At 38.4% G+C, this 25,793-nt stretch overlaps 1 protein-coding gene across 2 annotated transcripts in view; it reads left to right on the top strand.

The window, feature by feature from the left end:
* Trpc1 (transient receptor potential cation channel subfamily C member 1) overlaps positions 1-23,086 on the top strand; it is a 35,525-nt gene extending 12,439 nt beyond the window's left edge. For both annotated transcript variants that reach the window (XM_042665703.1, XM_042665702.1), the window contains 10 exons: positions 2,910-3,112; positions 5,880-6,011; positions 9,279-9,474; positions 10,514-10,850; positions 13,226-13,365; positions 15,789-15,932; positions 17,935-18,110; positions 19,516-19,717; positions 20,077-20,271; positions 21,674-23,086. In XM_042665703.1, the coding sequence (XP_042521637.1) occupies positions 2,910-3,112; positions 5,880-6,011; positions 9,279-9,474; positions 10,514-10,850; positions 13,226-13,365; positions 15,789-15,932; positions 17,935-18,110; positions 19,516-19,717; positions 20,077-20,271; positions 21,674-21,901 (1,953 nt within the window). In that variant the 3' untranslated portion in view covers positions 21,902-23,086. The remainder of the gene's footprint in view (positions 1-2,909; positions 3,113-5,879; positions 6,012-9,278; positions 9,475-10,513; positions 10,851-13,225; positions 13,366-15,788; positions 15,933-17,934; positions 18,111-19,515; positions 19,718-20,076; positions 20,272-21,673) is intronic.
* Positions 23,087-25,793: the final 2,707 nt, after the last annotated feature.

The raw sequence follows: 25,793 nt of genomic DNA, 5'->3' as shown, positions 1-25,793 counted from the left end.
GAGCAGTGGGTAAAATATAGTGGTAGAGTCTGGCTATTTTTTGAGCCAACAGAAGTTCAAACAACAGACAGAATGTAGAAAGTAATAAATAGCTAGGAGAAAGTATTTAAAGCAAGTCTCTCCAGTTAATAATATTAGATAATGAAAAATGTTGAAATTATGGTAGAACGTAAAACCTCAGAAAGAAAATACAGCCAGGCGCTGGTGGCTCAGGCCTGTAATCCTAGCTACTCAGGAGCCTGAGATCTGAGAATCATGGTTCAAAGCCAGCCCGGGCAGGAAAGACTGTGGGACTCCTATCTCCAATAAACCACCAGAAAACCGGAAGTGGTGCTGTAGGTCAAGTGGTAGAGTACTCGCCTTGAGCTGAAGAGCTGAAGGACAGCAGCCAGGCCCAGAGTTCAAGCCCCATGACCAACAAAGAAAAAAAAAAAAAGAAAATACAAAGCATTAAAACCTACTGATGGCGAGGCTGGGAAAGTGGCTCAGTGGTAGACACTTGCCTTGCATGCATGAGGCCCTGGGTTCAATTCCTCAGCACCACATAAGCAAAAAGGAAAAAGCTGGAAGTGGTGCTGTGGCTCAAGTGGTAGAGCGCTAGCCTTGAGCTGAAGAGCTGAGGGACAGCGCCCAGGCCCAGAGTTAAGGCCCACGACTGGATTCCCCCCCCCCCAAAAAAAAAAAAAACAACCTACTGATGGTCAGATATAAGGTATTTATTTTTGCTTGTCAAATTAACAGACTTTAAAAAATAGAATAATCAGGGATGGTGAGGGAGTACTGTAGGCTTACACCCTACTGGTGGGGCCTGTATGCATGATGCGCCATAAACAAGAAAGATGCTTGTATTCTTCAGCTTAGTTCTTTCTCCTCTAGTCATCTATGAAGGACATGGTCAGGAAAATAGGCAAATGATTGATTAAGGCCTTGTTTCTTGTAGTGAGAAAAGCCCCATGTGACACAACTCAAACATCTTGAAAGTAGCTCAGTGGTAGATGGTTTGCCTGGAGGCCTAGATTAAATCCCTAGCAAGTGGGGGTAGGTGGGGGAGACAATATTCGAAGAGAGAGAAGAGAAAGCATATAAATAACTACATGTATACATAATAAATGCTAGTCATTTAAATATTTTTTAAATATTGGAAAAATAATGAAAAATGATAACAATGAATTGGAACATACAGCTTCATGTTATAGGTTGAAACTATGGGTAGGAAAGCAACTGTATTGAGATGCAACAAGGTGGTGCATCTCTTGGTCATCTCTTACTGACTGTAATTAAGGTTTTTCTTCTTTTTTAAAATGTTTACTTTAAAGTTAGAAAGATAGTTGCTGCTAATCAAAGAAATGTCCATTTGAAATGAGATATTTATTTTCCAGCATATTTAAATATTACAATATTTGTTGTTGTGGGGGTACAGTAAAACAAGCATTTTAAATAGTTGTTGAGTATAAACTGATTATATTCCAAAAATACCTTCTTTTGGTTGGTAGCGCTCTGTCTGCCCTGATCTGAGAACTATGGGGCCACTGCAGAATTCATACTTTGTCCTATTCAACTAAACATTTTTTTTCTTTCATTTAGGCTACTACAAAACTGAATATTTGGCTGATCAGTAAAGTGCTTGCCTAGCAGGCACAGAGTCCCTAAATTCAATCCACCAAAAAAACAAACAAAACAAAACAAAAGTGTGACTGTCTCCAGAGGATAGGACCTCCTACTTTAAGAGATACTAAGAAACCAACAGGAATATAAGTAGGCCTTTAAGAATGTAGCCTTATCAAAGGACCATGGCATCCTAGATTCCTCCTATTCAGTTTTTTTTCCATCTGTTTTGCAGTGGCTCTTCTATTTTGGTATGCCTGTTTCTAGCCTTTTGACTTATTTCTCATGGGCACAAAGGAGTGTGGTATGCTAGGTACAGGTACTTAGAACTACTAACAGGTTTTTATTTCATCAATGACTTTAAGTTTCACTTGATGTGGACTTGATGAGCTTCACTGGAATCAAACAGCTGTCAGAGAAACCTCTGCAAACGAGTGAGAAATATTGGAAAGAGTATGCATTAGACATAAAAAGCCAACTTTTTGTCTAATCCTGATTGTCCAATTACTATTATTTTGTCCTCATTCCATGACATCACTAGGCCCACGGGCCTGCATAGCATAGCTGAAGGAGTTCAGGCTCCCAAGTAAAACAAATGTGAATTCTGATCAGCACCCTGTTGCTCTGTTGTGTGTCTTGGGCACATTAACTTCTCTGAGCCTCAGTTTCTTCATGGTTATTAACTATGCTCAGTTTTTCAGGCTGCTATAGGAATCAAATGGGGTGATGAATGTAAAGTGCCAAGTAGTTGAGTTCTCATTAAATAGTGGCTCCATTGTTAGGGCTTTTGTGGATCTGTTAGAGGACTAGCACAGATGACGATGGAGAATGTGTAGGGAGGGACACAAACGAAAACTGCTTCCTGTTTCCTACCTTTCCCAGCAACCCCGTTGCTGTCGTGCATTGATGCTCTGCCTGTTGTTCATGTTTAGTTTTTCATTACATTCTTTTTCTAAACTTGTTCTTTATCCTGTGGAGCATGTTTCTACAATCCTATAAAAATTAAGTGCTTTTTCCTCAGGTATTTCTCTAAATATCCTCACTTCTTTGTTAGAAAACAGAATTCTAGTTATGTGACTATTACCTATTGAAAGTTATTGCTTATCATGACGATATCCAATTAATCATTAGAATTAAGATTCCCAGTTTCAAGATATTAGTCTAAAGTGTTTATCATATTCCTTAAAATAATTTTTAAGTTCTCTTCAGTTCTTTAGCCTTCTTATTTTTTCATTTCACCCTTTGAATAAATATATTCCAGTCATACATAATAAGTCTTGCATATTTATGTAACTGTTTTTCAGAAACTAATGGAACGAATTCAGAACCCTGAGTATTCAACAACTATGGACGTTGCACCTGTCATTTTAGCTGCTCATCGTAACAACTATGAAATCCTTACCATGCTGTTAAAGCAGGATGTGTCTCTCCCCAAGCCGCATGCTGTTGGCTGTGAGTGCACATTGTGTTCTGCAAAAAACAAAAAGGACAGTCTCCGACATTCCAGGTCAGAAAGGGAGGCTTTTGGTAAACACCTGGGTGATGCAGTAAGGTATACAAGTTCACAGTGCTGACTTTTAAAAATTACTTCTCTATATGCCTCTTTTTTTTTCTTTGGTCAGTCGTGGGGCTTGAACTCAGGACCTGGCGCTGTCCCTCAGCTCTTCAGCTCAAGGCAAGCGCTCTACCACTTGAGCCACAGCGCCACTTTGTTTTTTTGAGTGGTTCATTGGAGATAAGAGTCTCACGGACTTTCCTGCCCCAGACTGGCTTTGAGCCAGGATCCTCAGCTCTCAGCCTCCTGAATAGCTAGGATTATAGGCGTGAGCCACCAACGCCACTTCTATATGCCTCTTTTAAGAAATGTGACGCCAGACTTCTAGCACCTTTGCTCAAGACTGAGTTGACTTCCAGCATCTTTGCTCATGACTGAGTTCTGCATTTTGTAGATGTGTTTACAGGTTGAACAGTACAAAGTCATGTAAGATCCATGGGTATGAATTAGACTTGAAAAGATGATTTTCAATGTTAGAAAGACTAACTGAACTATGGTTTAGATTTGTTTTTTTCCACCAAAACTCATGCTACAATGAGATTTGCAGCATGGTGGCACTGAGAGGCAGGCCCTGGGGAGTTGCAGTGTCCTCAGGAAGAGAGGCTAATGTCTGTTTCAAGAGCCTGCGTTTGTTCTTGTGGTAGTGGGTTAGTTATTTTAAAAAAGTGCCATAAACCTCCCAAGCTCCTCTTACACATGTTTTCTTCTGAGTATGGTGATGTTCCAAGTGATGGTAATGTTTAGGGACTATTTTCATGTGAAGTAGGGAAGGATACTTGATCATTATAGTTTTAAGAAACATTTTCAGTATTTCAGTTGCTATGATTGTTTTTTAAAATTTGTGTGTGTGTGTGTGCTCATGTGCACTTGGGCATGCACACGCCAGTACTAGGGCTTGAACTCAGGACCTCATACTCACTAAGCTTATTTCATTCAAGGCTGGTGCTCTACCACTTGAGCTATATACATCCACTTCTAGCTTTTTGCTGGTTAATTAGAGTTAGGAGTGTTAGGGACTTTTTTTGTTGTTGTTGGTTATGTGACTTGAACTCCAGGTTTGGGATCTCTCCCTGAGTTCTTTTTGCTCAAGGCTAGTACCATTGAGGCACAGTGCCACTTCTGGTTTTCTGGTGGTTAATTGGAGATGAAGATTCCCAAGGATTTTTGTTTGTTTGTTTGGTCGGTTGTGGGGCTTGAACTCTGGGCCTGGGCGCTGCCCCTCAGCTCTTCACGCTCTACCACTTGACCCACAGCACTACTTCTGGCTTTTTCTGCTTATGTGGTGCTGAGGAATTGGACCCAGAGCCTTATGCATAGGAGGAAAGCACATTACCACTGAGCCACCTTCTCGGCCCCACATTCAAGTTTTTAACAGGATGATCTTGAGTTTCACCCATTCTCCTGCAAATAACATGATTTCTTCTTTATGGCTAAATAATACCCCCATGTGTAAACATACCTTTTTTTTTGTCCATTCATCTGTTGAGGCACAAAACTTTACTAGTGTTAATAGTACCACAGTAAATTTGGGTATTCAGGTATCTCTACTGTATGCTGACTATCATTCCTTCAGGAATATGCCCAGAAGTGGTATAGCTTGATCATATTGTAGTTCTACTTTCAGTTTTTCATGGAACTTCCATACTGATTTCAATAGTGGCTGTCTTAATTTGCATCCAACCAACGGAGTATAAGAATTCCATTTTCCCAACATTATGCCAGTATCTGCTGCTTTTTTTTTTTTTTTTTTTTTTGGTTCTGGGGCTTGAACTCTGGGCCTGGGTACTGTCTTAAACTTCTGTGCTCAAGGCTAGCACTCTTACCACTTGAGCCACATCTCCACTTGTGGCTTTTAGTGGTTAATTGGAGATAAGAATTTCTTAAGATTTGTTTTCGTGGGCCTCCTTTGAACCACGATCTTCAGATCTCAGCCTCCTGAGTAGCTAGGATTACAGGTGTAAGCCACTGGTGCCTGGCTTTTATGTCTTTCTTTTCTTTTTTCTTTTCTTCTTTTTTTTTTTTTTTTTGCCAGTCCTGGAACTTGAACTCAGGGCCTGGGCACTGTCCCTGATCTTCTTTGGCTCAAGGCTTAGCACTCTATCACTTGAACCACTTGTGCTACTTCTGGCTTTTTCTGTTTATGTGGTACTGAAGAATCAAACCCAGGGCTTCATGCATGCTAGGCAAGCACTCTACCACTAAGCTACATTCCCAGCCCTTTCATTTCTTTTTATGAGAAAGTATCTTACTATGTAGCTCCAGGCCGTCCTGGAATTTGTGGTCCTTTTCTCTCAGTTTCCTGAGTGTTGAGGTTATAGGAGTGGGCTACCAAGGAATTGTGAGTCGATGAAAAAAGACAATAAAACAATTTTTTAAAGTAGTAGATGCACTCTTTACTTGACTTACATAATTATAACCTCTCTGTCCATCACCTTTATAATAACATTAAATTTCTTTAAAGTCATAGATGCAGTTTTCTCCAATAGTTGTAGCCCAGATTATTTAATTTTTAAATATTTCTCCTTTCATGGAGATTTTTATTTAAATTTTTAAATGTTTCTCCATTTATGAATGTCATCTTATAATAGCTATTCTTATATGTATTCTCCTTGTTACTTCCTCTTAATTTTATAATACTCCATAAGATTATAAACACTTTAGGTTAAAACTCTAATAATGTGTATATAAGATTTTCTTACTTAATCCGATGTCATTATAGGTTTCGTCTTGATATATACAGATGTTTGGCAAGTCCAGCTCTGATAATGCTAACAGAAGAAGATCCAATTCTGAGAGCATTTGAGCTTAGTGCTGACTTAAAGGAACTCAGCCTTGTGGAGGTGGAATTCAGGTATGAATAAATGGAAACTGGAAATTCTATAAGGTCTTATTTTTCCCATTGCATTTCTTCATGAACAGAATTATAATTTACATTTATTTACATTGGATAGAAGATGACCACAGCTTGCTGCCACTTCCATGGCATTTTCCCTCAAAGGAACAGATCCTAGTGCTATTCACTCCTTCCCTATCTACCCCTGCCCTTTTATAACCAGGGTCACGCCATTGGTGAACTGAGATTTTCCTTTATGGCAGAGTATCTGTGGTACTCTCTAAAGAAGGAGGTGATTAAAGATTCCTAACGAATCCCTAGGTCAGGGTTTCTGGCAAGTTCTTCTGCTCACTGGTCTTTTCCTTCACATCCAGTTCTTGTTGGAGCTTCTCATTCCATGTGGTCCCTTTTGGGACTTGATAAGATGGGGGAAGTTCAGACTACTACCTCCTGGAAGGAGACAAGAGACCTACAGTTTTCTTCAGCCTTAATAGCAGCAGCATAGAGTGGCTTCTTAATAGCTTGTGTATAATTTTTGCAAGTTTAGAATTATACTTTAAATCTGGATACACTGAATTTTATTTAATCTTTTTTTTTTTTTAATTCTTTTTTTTTTTTTTGGGTCCAGTTGTGGGGCCTGAACTTTGGTCCTGGGTGCTGTCCCTCAGCTCTTCAGCTCAAGGCGAGCACTCTACCACTTGAGTCACAGCGCCATTTCCGGCTTTTTTCTTTTTGCTTATGTGGTGCTGAGGAATCGAACTCAGGGCCTCATGCATTGCAAGGCAAGCGCTCTACCACTGAGCCACCTTCCCAGCCCTGAATTTTATTTAATCTTGATATGACATAGGTACATACTTTTGTGGCTCTCCATAAAACATGGTGAAAATGTAACTTTTTTCTACCTCTAACTACATTACCACCTTGTTTAAATATGTAGAAATTTCTATTGTAATCTTATACTTTTGAGATTTACAGTATAACATAGAAACCACCCAATTATTCCAAAAAAAGATTTGAAGCAAGTACTCTGTTATGTTATAATCATAGGTTAATTAAGTTGATTCAGAAATGGTCATCAGTGTTTTTATAGACAGATCTATGAAGACTAGATGTTTTACTAGTATCAGCATCAAATTAGTAACAGAGCAGAAACTGAAGTAAAGCAAATTACAACTACAACATAGGACTCCTGACTTCTAATCTGTCTTCATCTGAACTGTACAACCACTTGTTTGTCTCCCAATAATCTAGTAGAGATGAAGCAAATTACACTAATAAAACATATTACTTTTACCCTTAAATCTAATTATCTGTTAAGTGTTTACCAAAAGATGAGATGTCTTTATACAATATACACTATCGGTGATTGTCTCCTTCTGTAATTAGGTCTCTGAGCCAAGAAATGAATAATACTCTATTTGTTAAGAAAATCAGTTTTTCTCAGGATACATAGTAAATGCAAAGAATTAATGAGAGAAACATTTACCTCCAAAGAAGCTTTTATTCTTTGGATTATAGTTTTCTACCAGCACTTCCTGGGAAGTTCTGTTGTATCAAAAGACTAAGCAAGAGAAAGTCTGTTTTGTCTTCTTTATCCTTGGGGAGAGGAACAATAGAAATTATTTTCTGAATTCCATCCATATAGTCATGACTATTTGTTTCTAACCTAATTTTTAAGTTTTCATCAAACAGACATCAGTTTTAATGTAATTGATTATTTATTTTATTTTTTTATTTAATTTTTTTGTCTGTTATACGGCTTGAATTCAGGCCCTGGGCTATGTCCCTGAGCTCTTTTGCTCAAGGCTAGTGCTCTCCCACTTTGAGCCACAGCTCCACTTCTGGTTTTTGAGTGGTTAATTAGAGATAAAAGTCTCATGGAGACTTTTCTGCCCAGGCTGGCTTCAAACCATGATCCTCAGATCTCAGTCTCCTGAGTAGCTAGGATTACAGGCAAGAACCACCGGTGCTTGACTTGTAATTGATATTTTAAAAAAAGAATTTTGTGGGCTGGGAAGGTGGCTCAGTGGTAGAGCGCTTACCTTGCATGCCTGAGGCCCTTAGCACCACATAAGCAAAAAAGAAAAAAGCCGGAAGTGGCGCTGTGGCTCAAGTGGTAGAGCGCTAGCCTTGAGCTGAAGAGCTGAGGGACAGAGTTCAGGCCCACGACTGGACCTAAAAAAAAAAAAAGAATTTTGTACTAAGACTTCATTCTCATAAATTAAATTAGACTTGTTTGTAATATGCAATTCTAAGAGCACAGTATGATTAAAGCCATATGATTCATTATGACTTAGTAGTAGGTACATTTAGTAGTTTTCTTTTTCACTTGAAAAATGAGCATTTTAAATATGAATCAAATGCTTTTTTGTTGTTGTTGTTGGTCATGGGTCTTGAATTGTGGGCCTAAGCGCTGTCCCTGAGTTCTTTTTTTTTTTTTTTTTTTTTGTTCCGTCATGGGGCCTGAACTCTGGGCCTGGGCGCTGTCCCTCAGCTCTTCAGCTCAAGAGCCACAGTGCCACTTCCGGCTTTTTTTTTTTTTTGCTTATGTGGTGCTGAGGAATCGAACCCAGAGCCTCATGCATGCGAGGCAAGCGCTCTACCACTGAGCCACCTTCCCATCCCCTGTCCCTGAGTTCTTTAGCTCAAGGCTAGTGCTCTATCACTTGAGCCACAGCACCACTTCCAGTTTTCTGGTGGTTCATTGGAGATAAGAGTCTCACGGGCTTTCTTGCCCAGGCTGGCATTGAACTGTGATCCTCAGATCTCAGCCTCCTGAGTAGCTAGGATTACAGGTGTGAGCCACCTGCATCCGGCTCAAATGCCTTTGATATTCATATTTAAATATATTGTAGACTATCATTGAATTTACCCTAGGTAACTTACTTATTGATTATATAGCATTCGGAATTATTTTTATTGTTTACATGAGTAATATTAGAAGGAAATTTTAGCTAAGCATACAGAGAATAAGAGTAAATGAGTTAAACTAAGAACTAGTTACGAGTATGAACTTACTGAGATTTCTAGGAATTGAATATATGATCTTCCAAGGTTATCAGCATGAACATCAGTAAGAACACCAGACCTGATGGTGTTAAGGTTTCCCTAAAGTTTTGGAAGATTTTACATCAGTATGGAAGTCTTTTGACTGTCAACAGAAAAAGACTTCATATTTTGTACAGACTTGTCAGAATTAAAATGTTGCTGCCTTTACAAATTCTAGGGAAATAATGTTATTAGAAGATAGATGTGATATTTCTAATAGACCACTGCATTTTGCAGGAACGATTATGAGGAACTAGCTCGACAATGTAAAATGTTTGCTAAAGATTTGCTTGCACAAGCCCGGAATTCACGTGAATTGGAAGTCATCCTAAACCATACATCTAGTGATGAACCTCTTGATAAACGGGGACTGCTAGAAGAAAGAATGAATTTAAGCCGTCTAAAACTGGCTATCAAATATAACCAAAAGGAGGTAGGAGGTTCTGTATTTAAGTTTGTTTCTTCACCATGGTCTAGTGGCTCTGAGCAAAGGTTTTGGAACATGTCTAGATTGAGATTCTACTTCTGCTTCATAAAAGTTGTGTGTCCTTGTGGGACTCACTGAGTCTGAGCTTTAGTTTTAAGCATTAATATGTATTTAGGCCAAATGTGGTGCACACCTAAAATCTTAGATCTTGGAATGAAAAGGTAGGAGGATCTTGTGCAATAAGGCCAGCCTGAGCTACATAGTGAGACCTTGTCTCAAAAAAATGTTTGGACATGAAACCACGAGTACTGCCACTTATTGAGTACTTAATGCAAGCACACAGTAAATACAAAGAGTAAATGAGAGGAATGTTTGCATCTGTGTTGCTTAAGTACTCAATACATGTCAGTTGCTATTATATTTAATAATTACTATTCGTTATAATGAAATAATAATGGATCTTGCTAAATAGTAACTACACAGATAAGCCTTTATAAATGAAGTTTCCATCTTGTGTCTCATCTGATGTTGGGTTCATTTATAAATCACCCTTTCTATATAAATAATTACTTCTGTTTAAAAATGAAATATAAATATGCTGTATTTCCTTATTCTTCTTATTCAAATTCATTGTGAACTCAAAGATGAAGTGGCTCATGATATCACAAAGTTGAATCTGATTCTCTGGTTTTCTGATATTCACTGTATAGAATCTTCTAAACTATTATTAAAAACTTGAATAATTAGTTACTATTTAAAGATTCTATTTATTTATTTAGCCAGTCCTGGTGCTTGAACTCAGGGACTGGGCATTGTCCCTGAGCATTTGTGCTCAAGGCTAGCTTTGCTGCCCTTGAGCCATAGCTCCACTTTCGGATTTTTGGTGGTGAATTGGAGATAAGAGTCTCATAGACTTTCTTGCCTGGGTTGGCTTCAAACCATGATCCTCAGCTCTCAGCATACCAAGTAGCTAGAATTACAGGCGTGAGCCACTGGCACCCAGCTCTGTTTTTTCACTTTTGATGTCCGTGTGTGTCCTTTGCAGTTTGTCTCCCAGTCCAACTGCCAGCAGTTCCTGAACACAGTTTGGTTTGGACAAATGTCGGGTTATCGTCGTAAGCCCACCTGTAAGAAGATAATGACTGTCTTGATGGTTGGCATCTTTTGGCCAGTTTTATCACTGTGTTATTTGATAGCTCCCAAATCTCAATTTGGAAGAATCATCCACACTCCTTTTATGAAATTTATTATTCATGGAGCCTCGTACTTCACATTCCTGCTGTTATTAAATCTGTACTCTCTTGTCTACAATGAGGATAAGAAAAACACAATGGGGCCAGCCCTTGAAAGAATAGACTACCTTCTTATTCTGTGGATTATTGGTGAGTATCATGTTACCTGGATTTTACCTTTACTGAGCCTATTATCTCCCCCTGGCTTGATGGCATTGTGAACATTGAGTTCAGCTTGCAGTTTTACAGTTTGCACACCAAGAATTTAAACAGTTTTATAGTCACTGACGATTTAACTAATACTTTTACAAAGATAAATGTCCCTGAACTTGATGGATAACTTAACATTATTTAAATATATGGAAGTTAAAAGAACTTTTTTTTTTTTTTTTGTCGGTCATGGGGCTTGAACTCTGGGCTTGGGCGCTGTCCCTCAGCTCTTCAGCTCATGGCGAGCTACCACTTGAGCTACAGCACCACTTCCAGTTTTCTAGTGGTTTATTGGCGATAGGAGTCTCAGGTCTTTCCTGCCCAGGCTGGCTTTGAACCACAATTCTCAGATCTCAGCCTCCTGAGTAGCTAGGATTACAGGCGCGAGCCACTGGCGCCTGGCGTTAAAAGAACTTTTATTGGGGCTAGGAAGGTGGCTCAGTGGTAGAGTGCTTGCCTTGCATGCCTAAGGCCCTGGGTTCGATTCCTCAGCACCACATAAGCAAAAAGAGCCTGGCTTCAACTTTGTTTGTAATCTAAGAATTGAATGCTTACTATTTTTACAAAGGAGAATATTAAAATTTAGTTTTTCCTTTTATATAAAGTACTGATTTTTTTTCTTTAGATTATGTTGCATTCTTAATTATTTTAATTATTAAATAATTAAAGAATAATTGCCTTCTAATGCCCACTTGTAGTTCGCCTTCAGCTGCAAAGAAGTCTTTATATGTTGTAATTAACATGAAAATTAGTTCATTTCAAGTAACCAGATTTTAGTCAGACTTCTCCTTTAAACACTATTCAATCCATGATGTAATACTGCTTAGATAGAAAGAGATCACATTGTCCAAAAAAAGAAATGTACTCATTACCTGACTTATGAAATGGTAACTCCTCTGAATGACACCTTAATAATAACAACAAAATTATACTATCAAAAAAGTTAGGTGGAAACAGTAAAAATGATAAATACATGTCTAAACCAAGCTAAAGAAATTAAACCATTCCTTGCTACTAGTGTTCTATTTCTTGCATTTTTGCTTCTAGACAAAAAGGAAGCATTTGCTTGTTTAGCTAGTTGTTGATTTGGTTTTATTTTTGTGTATTTATTCGCTTAGAATGTTTTTTTTTAATATTCTATGTTCTCAGGACATGTATAGAATATCTGACAATAAAACAAAGATTCTTACTCTTGAGTTATTCCCTCAAAGTAGAAGGTTGTCAGTTAAACAATAGACACTTGAATTTCAAGAGAATCACTCTGGAAACTGTATTGAAAATAGATTTTAAGGAGATAAGCCTAGAAACTGAAGACTAGCTAGCTGTTTCAGTAGTCTCAGCAGGAGAAGGTGGTAGCTTAAAATTGAAGTGGCTATGAGGAGAATTAAATCTAAATATATTTGGAAATAATCCCAGTGAGTTTTCTTTTATAACAAATATAGGAGTCAAGGATGATTCAAGGACATTGGATCAGGCAGCCAGAAGCTAGAGTTGTCCTCATCTGAGATGGGAAATCTGCAGTTTGGGACAGAGATAGGAGTTCATTTTGGACATATCTCCAATTGGAGTTGAGAAGCAGTGAATAACTTATTTGAGTTCAGGAGAGAGGCTCATAGATATAAATTATTTTGTAAATATGAGGTGAGTTTAAGTATACAAATTTGCAATCTTAACAAATACATATTTAAAGCCATTAAATTAGATAAGATCACTAAAATAGTGAGTGCAAATAGTGAAGTGTGTGTGTGTGTGTGTGTGTGTGTGTATGTGTGTGTGTTTAGCATCATTTTACTTGTTTTCTTAGCTTGTTGAAACAAGCTAAGGAACATTCATTTAACATTCTTCTCTGGCAAATATGAAGCCTTGAGTTATTTTCTTTTGAGTTTTAAGAACTTTTTTGTGTGTGTGTCTGTGTGTTCTGGGGCTTGACCTCTGGCCTGGGACACTGTCCCTGAGCTTTTGTGCTCAAAGCAAGTGCTCTACTTACTTGAGTCACAGCTTTACTTCTGGCTTTTGGATGGTTAATTGGAGATAAGATGCTCACAGCCTTTCCTGCCTAGGTTTGCTTCAAACCGCCATCCTCACATCTCAGCTCCTGGTGTAGCTAGGATTACAGGCATGAGCTACTGGTACAAGGGTCAAATTTTAAGAACTTTTTATTTTAAAAGTTCTTTCTTTCCTCTTTCTTTTCTTTTCTTTTTTTTTAATAAAGCTATGGCAAGCCAAGGATTATCTACTTAGTACTGAATCTTAAAGTAATATTTAGCTTATTATTAAATTAAGAGACTGTTATCTGAGTTTTCTTTCTTTTTCAGGGATGATTTGGTCAGACATTAAAAGACTCTGGTATGAAGGATTGGAAGACTTTCTAGAAGAATCTCGAAATCAGCTCAGCTTTGTCATGAATTCCCTGTATTTGGCCACCTTTGCTCTCAAGGTGGTAGCTCACAACAAGGTGACTATTTATTGTGTCGGTTAAAGGTATACATTTATTAAAAAATAGTGTAAGGTATTCAGCTACTTGGACATAGGTCCAGATCTGTGTCTGGTATGTTTTCACTTAAAAACCATTTGCGAGCATATGAATTCCTTTCAATAATTTAAGCATTTCCCTTTGAATGATGGGAGCTACTCTATGATAGTAAGTACTATAGTTAGTATTTGAGATCCTTTAATGTTTTTTAAACTTTGATTCTGAGAGAAAGAATACTTATCCTCATTTTGCAAATAAGGAGAATAAAACCCAGAGATATTAATAACATATCTTGGTCCACACAGTAAAATAACAAAAAAAAGCCTAGATTTAAATACAGATCTATCTAGACATTTTCTTCCTAGTAACTGCCAATTTGTTATATTTAGTCCATTCACCTTTGTTTACTTAAACGATTAAGATGGTACCTTTATATTAATCTGAAAAAGAGTTTATTTCACAATACTATATAATGGTATTATAGTATTTTATATATTCTGTCACGATTTTTATATTTTTAAGCTTAAAAACTAGTATAAATGTAATTTATTAATTAAATGTATATTAAATATTTAATATTTGTTAAATTTTTCAGATGACTATATATATTTTATTCAGAATTCTAAAAAAATCTATTTTAGGGCTGGGAAGGTGGCTCAGTGGTAGAGCGCTTGCCTTGCATGCTTGAGGCCCTGGGTTCCATTCCTCAGCACCACATAAGCAAAAAGAAAAAAGCTGGAAGTGACACTGTGGCTCAAGTGGTAGAGCGCGCTAGCCTTGAGCTGAAGAGCTGAGGGACAGCGCCCAGGCCCAGAGTTCAGGCCCCAAGACCGGACCCCCCAAAAGAAAATCTATTTTACTTTTTTACTACAGTTTTACTTTCACCAGGTAAGGTGGCTCATGATTATAATCCCAGCTATGGGAAGATAGAGATTGGGATGATCAAAGGTCCAGGCCAGTCTTGGTAAAAAGTTTGTGAGACCCTACCCCAGCAAATGTGCTGCATGTGGTGGTACATATCTGTAATTCCAGATATGTAGAAGGATTGTAATCTGGTCATTCTAGGCAAAAAAGCAAGATTATCTGATTAAATAAAGCTAATAGGATTGGAGGTAGGGCCCTGAGTTCAAACCTTAGTACTGGCAAAAAAAAAAAAAAATACACTTTTCCAAGGCCAGAAGGAGAATAGATTTTATGTTTGTTAGCTAGCTTTGTTTAGATGGATAGTTTGGAATTTTTTCAGTGTGTCACATTCAAGGAAGTAAAATACATTATATTTTCTACTTTTTGAGTAATTTATAGGTTATAGAAAAAGCAAAATGATTCTCTTACATCAATTTGGTTTATTTAAAAATCTACTCCATTAATTTATTAGTGTTATGCAACATTATGTTTGGATACATTTAATGACCAGAGTGTGAAATTACTAAGAAGATAAAAATTGGTCATAGATTGTGAATTGATAGAGAGATGGAATGATATTGCTTTTCTAGACTTCTGTAGTCTAAGGGCAGGGTCTTATAATTTGTTATCTAATATAGGACATTTGAGAGCAACAGTATACCATTAATTATTTCAGGACAATTGGTAAATATGCTCCATAACCAACTGGTCTGTGATCTAAGCAGTTAACGTGTAGATTCTCTATGTCCAGATGTACTAATGCACTCTGTGTGTGTGTGTGTGTGTGTGTGTGTGTGTGTGTGTGTGTGTGTGTGTTGACGAGTGCACGCATATGAAACTTCTGTAATTGATTCTAAAATCCTGGTTCAAAGGACTAGGTTTATTCAATATGCCAGCTGACTATTGACAACATACATGCTTTAAATTTTATGTTGTAGGATTTAGGAAAACTAGAAAACATTTTATTTCTTAAAAAAAACTACCTACAATTTGAAAAACGAACTTTTTTTTTTTTTTTGTCGGTCGTGGGGCTTGAACTCTGGGCCTGGGCGCTGTCCCTCAGCTCTTCAGCTCAAGGCGAGCGCTCTACCACTTGAGCTACAGCGCCACTTCCAGTTTTCTGGTGGTTTATTGGAGATAGGAGTCTCACGGTCTCTCCTGCCTGGGCTGGCTTTGAACCGCGATCCTCAGGTCTCAGCCTCCTGAGTAGCTAGGATGACAGGCGTGAGCCACCAGCGCCTGGCGAAAAACGAACTTTTTATAGCCTAAGAATTTTTGCAGAATCGATACACGTCATATAGGTGGTGTTTCCGGCCATCCTCACAAGTCTTTTGCTCAGATCAAACGGTGCTTCTGTTAGGTGAGAGAAGGTCCTGAGGAGTTCATGGTGATCTTCCACAAGGAGACACAAGGAAAAATAGCTTTCTGTCCAAGAGATGGGAACATTTCTTTCTGTTGTCCTAAATTCAACCATGCTGTGTGGCTTTTCTTCCTGACTGCAGTTTCATGACTTCGCTGATCGCAAGGACTGGGATGCCTTCCATCCGACCCTGGTGGCAGAAGGGCTGTTTGCCTTTGCAAATGTGCTGAGTTATCTCCGTCTCTTTTTTATGTATACCACCAGCTCTGTCCTGGGTCCCTTACAGGTAAACACCTAAAACTTTCTTAAAGATCATTGATCATTATATGCCATTAATATTATATCTCTCTACTTATCCATTGAAACTCTGTTCTGTCATGATGTGAAGACTAAACAATGAACAATTAGAAGGATACAGCTTTTCATCTGCTTTGCTTCTAGTAATAATAATAATGCCTGGCTTTTAGGAATTCAGACTTTATTTAAAGTTCTGGCCCATTAGCCTCCTCTCTCACTAAACCTTTTGCCTGGATTGGCCTCAAACCATAATCCTCCCAATCTCTTTCTTCCAACTTCCTGGAATTACAGGCATGTACAACCAGGTCTGGTCACTGTATGAGCTTTTTTTTTTGGTCGGTGTGGGACTTGAACTCTGGGCCTGAGTGCTGCCCCTTAGCTCTTCAACTCAAGGCTAGCACTCTACCACAGTACTACTTCCGGTTTTCTGGGTGGCTTATTGGAGGTAAGAGTCTCACAGACTTTCCTGGCTGGCTTTGAACCATGATCTTCAGATCTCAGCCTCCTGAGTAGCTAGGATTACAGGTGTGAGCCACCAGCGCCCAGCTGTATGAGTTTCTTTTTTTTTTTTTTTTTTTATCATTAATTTATTTTATTTTTATCGGTTGTGGGGCCTTGTAGAGAGCTGCGAGAGGCCGCACCTGGAAGATCTGTATGAGTTTCTTAATGTGCTATTGAGTTTGGTTTGATGGCATTTTATTGAGAATTTTATGTAGATATTTATTTTTTTGTTTTTGTTTTTTTTGGGGTCCGGTCATGGGGCCTGAACTCTGGGCCTGGGCGCTGTCCCTCAGCTCTTCAGCTCAAGGCTAGCATTCTACCACTTGAGCCACAGCACCACTTCCGGCTTTTTTCTTTTTGCTTATGTGATGCTGAGGAATCGAACCCAGGGCCTCAAGCATGCAAGGCAAGCGCTCTACCACTGAGTCACCTTCCCAACCCCTTTATGTAGGTATTTATGTAGATACACATATGTTGACCTGAGTTTTGAGCATGTGTTGTTTACAAAGATAGAACTTTTATTCTGGAAGGTTGGGAATAGAATGAGTAGAAATTGTGATCATTACTGTTCCTTATTGTCAGCACAACATAATGAGCCTTAAGATATCAAGCTTTTCCCCACCAAATATATATAGATTGTTTTTACTCTTCTGTGTAATACTGTATGTGAGACAATTTGGCTCTGATAGATTATTTCCTATGGATATGACTCTAGAAATAATACCAACAAATCAAAGATGTGATCTTTGTAACACCTCAGTATTTTTTATTTATTTATAAATGGTTGTGTAGCTTTTCTGGCACACAGCAGACTAAAAATCACACTATTCAAGCCCCATTCAAATAGTATGGCATTGGGCTGGGAAGGTGGCTCCGTGGTAGAGTGCTTGCCTTGCATGCATGAGGCCCTGGGTTCGATTCTTCAGCACCACATAAGCAGAAAAAGCTGGAAATGGCGCTGTGGCTCAAGTGGTAGAAGGCTAACCTTGAGCTGAAGAGCTGAGGGACAGCGCCCAGGCCCAGAGTTCAGGCCCACAACCGACAAAAAAAAAATCAAATAGTATGGCATTAAACAGACAGGATTGACCTAGCCTGTAATCTCAGCTCTTGGGAAGCTGAGGCAGGAGGATCTCAAGGTTGAAGCTATCCTGAGTCATCCAGTGAGACCCTGTCAGTACGTACACACACATCTCCATATATACTTAAGTATGTCTCTGCCTCCGCCCCACAGCAGCAAAGTCTCCATAGGCATGGACCACATTCAAGGATGGTACCATCCAGCACTCAGTGCTGGCCTTGCTAGAATGATGTGCTGTGAAGCAGCTTGGTTTTCCATGTTCTCAAGGTGTCAAAGCTCCTCAGCCAGTGGAATAAAGGAGATGGCCTGTGGAATGTGTGTTTGTCTTCCTTGTACTGATGGGTAATCTCAGATGTAATATCAGGTTTCCAATAATGTTACTATCAGCTCCCCTATGTAATACATTCCACAGATTTCTATGGGACAAATGTTGCAAGATTTTGGAAAATTTCTCGGGATGTTCCTTCTCGTTTTGTTTTCCTTCACAATTGGACTGACACAACTCTATGATAAAGGCTACACACCAAAAGAACAGAAGGACTGTGTGGGCATCTTTTGTGAACAGCAAAGCAATGATACTTTCCATTCGTGAGTGTCTTTCAAAGTATTTCTACTAAATATATTTCTGTGCCAAATTCTCTATGAATTAGTGACTACAGAAACAAGAGCTTCAATTTTTCATTCAAAAATTTACTTTGGCCGAGCTGTGGTGGCTCATGCCTGTAATCTTAGCTACTCAGGAGGCTGATATCTGAGGATTGAGGTTCAAAGCCAGCTCAGGCAGGAAAATCCATGAGACTCTTATCTCCAATAAACCATGAAAACTGAAAGTGGTGCTGTGGCTCAAATGGTAGAACGCTTACCTTGAGCTGAAGAGCTGAGGGACAGTGCCCAGGGCCAGAGTTCAAGCCTCATGATCAACAAAAAAAATTAGTTTGTGTGTCCTCTTATTTATAATATAAGATTTGATGGGTTTGTGTTCATTTAACACAGTTGAGTGTCCCAACTGACTGAAGTCTTTGTGAGCAGAATGATCTTAGTGGAGTTTACATTGGGACACATGCAGTGAAAAGATTTAATCAAATACATATTAATGTAAGGGCTGAAAGGACAACTCAAGCTTGGGCTAAGGCGCTTGTTTGTGAGAGGTTCCAGTTGTGTGAGATTCAGGGAAAGCTGATGACGGAACTGGCCATGAAGGAGGGGACTGAAGAATGAATAATCACAAGCAGAAGGAACTTGGAGAGCCACCTTCCAGCAGTGGGAGCCCAACTGGCCTGTTCAAGACAAAGCCAGTGGGAAGGGAACATGATGAATCAGAAGGGAGAAGGGTAGGTAGGAGAGGAGGGTAGACACCTTATCAGGATCATGGAATTTTGTTACTTCCCAGAAGGATTTGGGGTTAAATTGTGATTGAAAGCAATTCAAGTTTTTGAGTGGAAGAGTGACAAAATCTAAACTAGCTACCATCTAGGCTGCTGTGCTTACACAGGAAGCACAGAATTAAAACACAGGAATAATTTATGACCTTTTGAGTTTGTTTCTTTGTTCAAAGCAAGCCATATTGGTGCTGTGGGAATTAATTTCATTTACTTATATTTTTTATTTTTATTTATTTATGTTTGCCTCTCCTGGGGCTTGAACTCAGGGCTTAGGTGCTGTCACTGGGCCTCTTTGTGTTCAAGGCTAGTGCTCTACTACTTGAGCCACAGCACCACTTCTGGCTTTTTCTGAGTAGTTTATTGGAGATTAGCGTCTCATGAACTTTTCTGCCCAGACTGGCTTCAAACCATGATCCTCAGATCTCAGCCTCCTGAGTAGCTGGGATTACAGGTGTGAGCCACGGGCGCCTGGCTAATTTCATTTATTTTTATAAAGTATTATGCAAGGATGATTAATGCTTCACTTGTATGATTCTGCTCAAATGAATTACATATCTTTGGTAATTGTTACTTCAATTTCCTTTTAAACAGAAGTGTACTTGTCTTGCCAGGTTCATCGGCACTTGCTTCGCTCTGTTCTGGTATATTTTCTCCCTAGCCCATGTGGCAATCTTTGTCACAAGGTTCAGCTATGGAGAAGAGCTGCAGTCCTTTGTCGGCGCCGTGATCGTTGGCACTTACAACGTTGTGGTTGTCATCGTCCTTACCAAGCTGCTGGTCGCCATGCTTCACAAAAGCTTTCAGTTGATAGCAGTGAGTATCCATTCTCTAAGGCCTTCTGTGCTTCCAGATCATATCAAATACATGAAATAAAGGTGATGAGACCTGAGAAATACCATCATTTCGAAGTTAAATATAGATTTTGACATGTATGATACATCAAGTCTTGAACCAGTTTTTTTTATCTGCCAAATATATAGAAAGAGCATTTAGACAGTTTTAAACATTAACTCCCTTTTTCCTGCCTGCGTGTGTGTGTGTGTGTGTGTGTGTGTGTGTGTGTGTGTGTGTGTGTGTGTGTGTGTGTGTGTGTGTGTGTGTGTGTGTGTGTGTAGGTGGACCCTCACGCATGTGCATTCTTACTCTGTACTGCTCTTCCCTTACTCTTACAGAATCATGAAGACAAGGAATGGAAGTTCGCCCGAGCAAAGCTATGGCTTAGCTATTTTGACGACAAGTGTACACTTCCGCCACCCTTCAACATCATTCCTTCACCAAAGACCATCTGCTACATGATCAGCAGCCTCAGTAAGTGGATTTGCTCTCACACTTCAAAAGGGAAGGTCAAGCGGCAAAACAGTTTAAAGGTAAGAATTAGAACTTTGAAATGCACCCTAAAAGTCTGAGCAATTTCTAAATGCAAATTTTTTAAAACCATAAATATTGAAGCTCCTTATTGGCTATGAATGACTGTTTCCCCACTTCTGAACCCCTCTGTATCCACCTAACATTCAATAAATATCAGAGTGACACACAGGACTAAGCTTTTTTTTTTTTTTTTTTTTTTGCTTATCAAATTTCCCCAGCATGTGAAGTTTTTACCTCATATTTTAAAAGCATGGGAAGTAATTCAGAATACTATTCTTTTACCATAGATAAAAAATTATTACTAAGCTTGGTTCCTGTTTTTGTTTCTTCTTTGAAACTATGCAGTTCACTGATAATTCAGAACATAATGCTTGGAAACCAGAGACTGGCATATTTTTCCTATAAAAGGCCAGGGAGTAAATGTACCATACTTTGTAAGTCAAAACAAAAGTCAGAGATAGGCATGACATGACAAGAAAGAAAAAGTTCAGTGAACTTTTATTATCACCGTAACTTGAATAATATTCATTGTAATATAGGCCTACTTGTAAAAAATCATAGAATTTTTAGTAGGGTAAATTTTTGCTTAGTTGGGGCTCAAAATTTTTAAATTGCCAATCATAAAATTCATTCCACACATTATTTGTAAGAACCTTCTCAGCGCACAGGTTATAGTGAGCCATATGTGCCCTGTGGGACAGCAAATCACTGGATAAATTGAAGGTTCCTAAGACTAATTTTTAAAATCAAGATAACCATAAAAGGAGATTGAATTAAATATTCAGGCTACATTTATTTTAAGCAAGTATTGAATATTATTCCAGACCACATCATGGCAAAACTGTCCTCTAATATAAAGATGTGTTTGAACTGAGTGTGATAGTATATGACTGTAATCTCAGCAGCTCTGGCAGCCAAAGTAGCGGAAGCTTGAGTTTGAGACCAGTGTGGGTTATAGAGAGACTCTTTCAAAAACAGTAAAGGAACGAGGAAAGGAAAAGTAAGAAAGGGGAAATTGATGTACTTGTATCTGTGACTTTTTACAAAATGTATTGGCCACACATTGGTGGCCCACACCTATAGAACTGCGCTACTTAGGAGGCTGAGATCCAGAGACTCATGGGCAGAAAAATCCAGGAGATTCAGTCTCCCAAATAACTAGCAAAAAAACAGACTGAAAGTGTGGCACAAGTGGTAGAGTGTCCAGCTGTGAGCAAGAAAATTGAGTGAAACTGAGTGCTGAGTTCAAAGCCCCGTACCTGTGCCTCCGCAAATTAAAGTCTAGGTATATCTGTATATGTATGTGTATATTTATTCATGTATAAATATATACACACATACCTATGCACATAAATATACATGCAGCATGTCATTAGTATGACTGTATTGTCTGTTTTGAAGGAATGGAGAAACTTGAAACAAAAGAGAGATGAGAACTACCAGAAAGTGATGTGCTGCTTAGTGCATCGGTATTTGACCTCCATGAGACAGAGGATGCAGAGCACAGATCAGGCCACTGTGGAGAACCTAAATGAGCTACGCCAAGACCTGTCCAAGTTCCGGAATGAAATAAGGGATTTGCTTGGCTTTCGGACTTCTAAATATGCTATGTTTTATCCAAGAAATTAACCATTTTCTAAGTCTCGTAGAGAATAATTTTCAATACAGATCTGAAAAACTGGGTATTTGCATAACTAGCAATGAAACTAATAAGACATATATTGAAATAAACAATTATATAAAAGCCATTCTTCAAAAATATTTATAGCATAAATGTTATGTAAAATATGTATATAGAATTAGTTTTTTAAAAGCCATCTGTCAGCTTTTTGTAGGAGCAGAACTAATTATTAGATTTTTGTTAGCATGCTGCTTAGTTTTCTTAATGGGACAGTGCTTTATGCTGTCTTTAATGTTTAAGAAGGGCAATCATAAATGTACAAGTCATCCACAAAGTTAAATGAGTATCAGCCAATGTGGGCTGATCTCCTGCCATAAGATACACTTGAAATATAAGTCATGGTTTAAAAAATCTCTGTTATAGGAGTCCACATATAGTTCCATATTTATTGTTTAGGAGTATAATTTTACCTAAAATAATAATCTATTTTTTTTGTTTTGTTACAATTTTAAACAACAAACAAAAAACACTAATTCATATTTGAATCTGTTTCTGTTCTTATCTATTTAAATCCATTTCATATTTGTTACTGTAATATATTTACTTTTACACAGTTATAATCATTTTATATTTCTAATTTTGTTTTTTCACTTAATAATATTTTATATGTATTTCCATGTATTGATCTGGTCAGATTATTTAAATTTTTATAGAATTATGTCATTTAAAAAATATAGTCAGTAGGCATTGTTATTTTTTGACTATAAAGTATTTGTTTACTTCTTCAGCATTTGCTTGCTTTTAACTCTTCCTTATCATAATAGTGCTATAATTTTTTTCAAGTTGGAGTGAAATTCATAGTTGCAAAATAGAAGATACTTCATTATGAGTGGTACAGTCTCCTCATTTGGTTTGGTAAAGTCTATTAATATTAAATATTAATATTTGAACTAAGATTCTTTTATCTCTCCCAAAGCATTTCCCACAGAACTTAGCATAGCTTCTGTAAAAGTGACTTCATGCTTACTTATAGATTGTTCTTGCTGCTGAAGATGAAAAACATTGCTTTTTTTTAAGTTGAGAATAAGATACTTATTTAATTTTTATTTTCTTTTTTTTGTGTGTGTTCATGTAACCATGTAGCTAAAACATCTCCCAGGCTATTGCTTTCATTTTCCTACAGCATTTCCAGCTAAGAAGGTACAGAATTATCTTCTTAACTCAAGATTCTGTTCTTAGGACCATGGGTGCAGGCAGCCCTTGGTCTAAGCACCGCTAATCCAGGGACCATTGTCTAAAGATGTGAGTGGTATATTTCATCTTGCTTTTTACTCTTTATTTTTTAATTTCCAAAGTTTAAGTGTCCCCTCTTTTGGGCTAATTCTTACAAAAATGTTTATTGTAAAGTTATATATTTTGTCTACTATGGGATTATACACTTCTCAACTGGGATTTTACATCAGTATTTTTAGTCATTCTAAAGAATACCTACTTATTAAATTATAATATTTTAGAGTGCCTATTGTATGCATGAGTTACTTATGAGGTATATTTTGAATGCCAGCATATTGTAAGAAAAAAGGTGAATAAAACTTGGCATTAGATTATAAATTGACAGTCTCTTTGTTGTATTATCATCTACTTTTTAAAATTGAGATATAATTTATACACTACAAAGTTCACCCCTTTAAAGCATAAAACTCATGGTTACTGGATTTTTTAACTCATGATAACAAAGACCTAAAATGCAAAATGTCAATATCAGATCACCATGGCATTTCTTCCTATCTCCAGGGGCAATCAAATGTGACTGTTTCCTCCATGTTTGAAATAATGTGTCTCACAAAGACCTGATGTGTGAATGTTCATAAAAGCTTTACTCAGAGTTTCAAAGTGAAAATAATGAAATGTCCATCAGCTAGTAAACAGATTAACAAATTGTACATCTTAAGGTGGAACTCTACAAAGAGACTCATATTAAGAGTTCAGTCAGAGCAGCAGAGCTGCTAGGTTATTTACAGGCTTGTGTGTATGTGAATGTGAGCATGTGTGAGTGTGTGCACACACACGTGTGCATGTGGTGTGATTTGTAAGGATTTGACAGTACAGTTGTTGCAGTTGGTAAGGGGTGTCTGTGAGGTTATGGTTTTTGTCTCTGATGCCGGAACTGGAATTGTATGGGATCAGCAGGTGAGAAGGGAGACAGCAATTCCAACACGGAGCCCTTGAAGGTAGATCGCCACCCATAATACTTCTCATGTCTCCAGCTTCACAATGGAGAACTGTGAGAAGTGTGTTGTGGACACGCAGTTGGCCCAGCCATTAGAGAAACTACAGGAGGACCCAAGGGATGGCGGGAATAGCTGTGGTTCTGCTAGCTGCCCCGGCTTAGCAAGGTGAACCAGTAGAGAAGTTACAACATGTTCAAACACCAACAACTGCTGCTGCACTTCTGCTCTCCAGATCTCACACGAACAAGTCTCCTGACCCACACCAACTAGAAGGACAAAAAGAAGAGAATCCTTTAGGCCCAACCAAGGTAACACTCAGCAATCAACTACTGATACATGTATTAACATGGATGAACCTTACGAGTAAGTGAAGGGAAGCCAAGTTCAAAGGTATGTACTGTGTAATTCCATTGCGTTCCATATTAGAGAAGATAAAAACATAGGAACCAAAATCAGTGCTTCACAGGGTCTGGTGGAAGGAGGAGATTGATTGGACAAGTCATCAAACTGTATACTGAATGAATTTCAATGAATGGAAATTGAAAAATAAATTCTCATGCCATGACATATGAAAACATAAGAGTTGGGAAAATAACCGGAATCTTTGACTGTTTGGCCAATTGTGTGTTGGCTGGCATCTAGTCAGCTGATGAGAAATGTGTATTGAAATTCTGGTTCCTTACATTGAACTTGAAGAATATGGAGATTATTTGTTTCAACCTGATGATTTAATAGGTAGAAAAGCTGGCATTGGGAGCTGGGAAGGTGGCTCAGTGGTAGAGCGCTTGCCTTGCATGCATGAGGCCCTGGATTCGATTCCTTAGCACCACATAAGCAAAAAGAAAAAAGCCGGAAGTAGCGCTGTGGCTCAAGTGGTAGAGTGCTAGCCTTGAGCTGAAGAGCTGAGGGACAGCGCCCAGGCCCAGAGTTCAGGCCCCAGGACCAGACCCCCCCCCAAAAAAAAAAAAAAAAAAAAAGAAAAGCTGGCATTGTGTGCAACTTGTCCAAGGTTGTGTAATCCTGAACTCAATTGATGGTCTGTGCTGGGTGAGACATTTCTGAAAGTTTAGCTTCTTGAAATTAATTTGTAGGTTCGTCTTGGTCAACAAACAGAACTTGTAAGATGCCTCATCTCTACTTTTCTGAAAGCCTGCCTTGCTAAAAGTCTTTTCTGACCAGGATCAAGTAGAGACCATGAGGTGAGTACCGGTCAGAGGGAGACAGGTGGACAGTGAGACAGTCAACACAGCAGGAAAGGCGGAGTCAGCCTCTGAAAGTAAGGAGCCAGGCTACGCCCCGATAGAGAGTGTTTACACACTAATGACAAAGGTGGGAGTTTCTGTTTTCATTTTATTTATTTTTTGTAGAGCTGGGCCATTACATGCAAGGGCAAGTACAGTACCACTGAACAGTATCTCCATTTTCTTTCCCCGAGCCTCCTCTCTCCTTCCCTTCCCTTTCTTCTCTTCTTCCTTTCCCTTTCTTATCTTCTCTCCTTCCCTTCCTCTCTCTCCTCCTCCTTCCATCTTTTTCTCCCTCCCTTCTTGAAATGATTCTAATCACCAGCAGATTAGGTTACCTCACGTATTCTATCTGAATAACATGTCCTTTCTTCCTTTCCAAACTTTTCATCATATATTTGATTTTCTTCTCATTACATTGTATAAAA

This window comes from Dipodomys spectabilis, unplaced genomic scaffold (assembly GCF_019054845.1).
Source record: "Dipodomys spectabilis isolate Male_0828 unplaced genomic scaffold, ASM1905484v1 ptg000342l, whole genome shotgun sequence".
NCBI classification, from domain to species: domain Eukaryota; kingdom Metazoa; phylum Chordata; class Mammalia; order Rodentia; family Heteromyidae; genus Dipodomys; species Dipodomys spectabilis.
The sequence above is the reverse complement of the archived record's forward strand: the minus strand, read 5'-3'. Positions and strand labels throughout refer to the sequence as shown.